The sequence below is a fragment of the Dipteris shenzhenensis genome, chromosome 30, assembly GCF_047967505.1.
Source record: "Dipteris shenzhenensis isolate YYH24624 ecotype China chromosome 30, Dip_SZ_1.0, whole genome shotgun sequence".
NCBI lineage: Eukaryota > Viridiplantae > Streptophyta > Polypodiopsida > Gleicheniales > Dipteridaceae > Dipteris > Dipteris shenzhenensis.
The window spans coordinates 45,338,972-45,342,403 of NC_141625.1; the positions used below are offsets into that span (position 1 = coordinate 45,338,972).

The 3,432-nt window shown below is 44.8% G+C and overlaps 1 protein-coding gene across 1 annotated transcript; it reads right to left on the bottom strand.

The window, feature by feature from the left end:
- Window positions 1-692: 692 nt before the first annotated feature.
- LOC147882209 (GDSL esterase/lipase At1g71250-like) lies at window positions 693-3,080 on the bottom strand. Its single transcript, XM_087401672.1, has 5 exons — window positions 2,557-3,080; window positions 2,338-2,465; window positions 1,816-2,055; window positions 1,467-1,722; window positions 693-1,327 (listed from the first exon to the last, which is right to left on the bottom strand). The coding sequence occupies exons 1-5, from the start codon at window positions 2,822-2,824 to the stop codon at window positions 1,137-1,139; spliced, it is 1,083 nt and encodes a 360-aa protein (XP_087257798.1). The 5' UTR covers window positions 2,825-3,080; the 3' UTR covers window positions 693-1,136.
- Between the last annotated feature and the right edge of the window lie 352 nt (window positions 3,081-3,432).

The window sequence follows — 3,432 nt, forward strand, 5'->3', positions numbered from 1 at the left end:
TGTGAGATGTTCAATAATGTTCATCAACATTAAAGGTTTCCACATGATCAAGAGTGTCTATACACATGTGTATATGCCTCTGTGTGCACAAGTGCAAATGTGTATGTGTTTACCTAGGTGTGCACACACATGGGAGGATATGTCTACACAAATGCACATGTGTATGTTGATTCTCTAGGCAAGTGGCATGTCTATGTGTGTGCGCACACATGCATGCGTGCGCTCACGCGTGCATGAGAGAGAGAGAGCACATAAACAAAGATCAAATGCACATTTAGATAGAGACACATGGAAACATGCCCAAATAATCAAAACACATGCGGAAACAATCAAGACACATGCACAAACAATAAAGGCATGCATGTGTAGATACACCATGATGTGCTTAACGATATAAACTGTGTGTGTGTGTGTGTATGAAAGAGAGAGAAAGAGAGAGAGAGAGAGAGAGAGAGAGAGAGAGAGAAAGAGAGGGCATGTGTGAATGGAGAGGAAAGAGAGAAAGGGAATATTTTTTGTATAAATTCTTGCCCCTCGATCAACATCACATGCTACTCATCTAGATAAATCATCTATAAAATGAGCATATAGTCAAGCCTATGGTAAAGGGAGTCTTCAAACTTGAAATTTTATTTCTTGAAATTAAAGATATTTTTAGATCCCATCTTGAGACCCAACAAAGCGGATCTCTAACTACCCATCATAGATGGGTCATGCTACTCGATATCATGTAAGCTTAATATGAACCTTTCTCTACATGCATTGCCGATAGATGTGATTTATCTATTCACACTCTTCACACTAGGTATCAATGTGCAGTCAGTCGTGAATTATCTCTTCACACCCTTCACACTAGATGCATGCGCAACATTTATGAATCCTAGTGATATCAAGCTACCTTTATATTAGGCATTTGAGAGTGTATATTGTCGAAATTTATCACGAACGAAAATATTTGTTTGGTACACGCTGGTGGACGAGCAAATCCATTTTTTGGGTTTTATTCCACTATTCCCCAAAAGCAAATACGGACAACGTATATCACCCAATAATAAGAATAATGATGGATTAATTAGAGAGAGGTATACCCGGTGCGGGAAAGGGCTAACACAGCTAAGGGTGTGCCGTGTTGCGAGTCAGACGATATTGCTGCGGAGGGTTTGATAAAACGCACTTCCCAGGAGCTCATTGGCACGTTGAGTCGGATGGAACGGATCAAAATAAACGTACACACTTCTGTCTGGGCAAGGCTTCACAAACGGAAAGCACAGCAACTGCCCCTTGTATTTTCCAGCACCGCAGCAAGCTGTCGTGCCGAACTGAAAACCTGCAAGCCGTTGGAGCAGGCACTTCAGGTTTCTCTCCATTTTAGATCCATCCTAATTACCAGCGTTATCTGTATTGTGCATCATGTCATTGAAGCAAAAACCATGGCGTTCCGAAAGAAAGTACTGGGGAGCTCGTACCATGTTTTTGAGGGTTGATGCTGAAGTCCAGCGTAAGACTGAAGGTGTCAGCGTACATAAATTTTACGCCCGGGAGCTGTGCGTTTAACTGCTGGAGGAGGACCTGAAGAGCATCGTTGAAGTCTGAGGCTACCTGATTCACGTAATCAGAGCACTCGCCATTGACACTCTTTTGCCGAACTAATTGAGATGGAATGCACCCGAGGGGGCCTACACCGGCAACTGCAATTGTTCGAGCTCCCATCTTGTATAGTTGCTGAAAGCGAATTCAACAAAGTCGCATGAAATGTTTTTGCTAAGGTTAGCTACCTCTCCCGCAGCAGTTTGAGAATGGTGTCAAACTACGTACCGTCAGTTGGGATGCCAATTTCTGGATGAGGACAGCCTGATATTCTGTTCTTGTATACACCTTGTTGCTGGGAGCGTAGCTTAGTAAGTAATTATTCACATAGTCGTTGCTTCCGAACACCGCAGCGAAAAGAGACTTAGAAAGAAGATCTTGAGTTGCGGAAGCCCCGAGCTGCTCTTGCAATTGCACAACGGTGTTTGCGAACCAGGTAATCTGAGTGTCAAAATCTACGCGTCCAATCTGCAGTGCAATAAGAAAAAAGAGCATTGGCGCACAGAACCTCCATCGCAACTGGGATGGATCTTGTAGCTACATAGCAACTGCCCGTGGGAACTTATTGATAGACAACTTGGCACACACTTGTCACAAATACAAGTCCTTGAAAGGGTTCTCCCATCAAATGGACACGAGGATGACTTTCGTCACAAAAAGTTTCTAGACCATGTGCCTCATGCAGCAACATATTCAAAAGGGGTTTCCGTCCAAGAAGAGAAGCACATATTATCCTTAAAAACGACTCACAAAATTGAATCCACTGCTTTGAAGTATTCCTCCACCTCCGGAGGCATAGTTCACTCCGTGCAACAAAGCATTGTTTCTTGTGGTTGGCGCAAGATATGGTGGTGGGTAGGGCAAATAGATGAGGTCACCTACAATCCCCCGAGAGTGTAGCGGATTAGCAGAAATTCTTTGCATAACAAAAGGTTCCAAACCGTATCCATAGGAGAAATCGGTACTTACAGATCACGTCTAGCACAGTCTTGCCATTGCAGAACCGCCCAGTAGGACCTTGTGGAAAGTCGATTCCGAAAGGCAAGTTGTTGGCCTTTGCCACCGTCTGGATATAGTTGTTGTTGCCCACGTCTACAAGCGAATCACCGAATACGAAGAACGCGGGAAATGGATTTTGGGTGGATAGCATATAGACCTGCGTCGGGTTGAGGGAGCAAACAAGAGCTAGCAACAAGCTAACACTAACGGAACGCGAGCTACGGCGAAGGCTCTCCATGGGCGCAGAGGAACGCAGGGGCAAGGCTCCCCTGCAGGTCGCTTGAACTTTTGATACTAGGCTAGTTGGCGAGAGAATAGTATTGCGTCGACAACATGCAGCTAAGGGAAATAACGAGCATTAAGGATTTACGCAAAGATCGTCTAAAAGGTTAGCCTGTGACTGAAAGACGAGAGTTTAGTAAATCGGTAGTGAAACTGCCGGTATGTTTCCATGAAACTCTGATCTGATCGATCATGGATGTTGATTTTGATGGATCCGGATCATCCGTACTAGAAGTATGTGAGAGCAGAAGCTTTAACTCATTTCTGTGAAGGCATGGACCAACTGACTTGAACGCAACAGCATGTCCGCAGCCCATTGCCTCTCCAATCGCCTTCAAACACAAGAAGGGCTTCACGACTAGTGGAGCCTCGATGGATCATCCCGTCCGGTTAAAATTAAAGGGCCTCACGAGTCACGGCTTGCAATTTTTATAGTTTCAAGGTTCAAGCCTGGGCCCTCGAGGCTCAAGCCCGCTCAAGCAGCCGCCGCCTGAGGTGAAAACATCACACAATTACTATTCAGCTTTCTTTCCGTCCAATCGCAGTAAATGAAACCAACCCCTT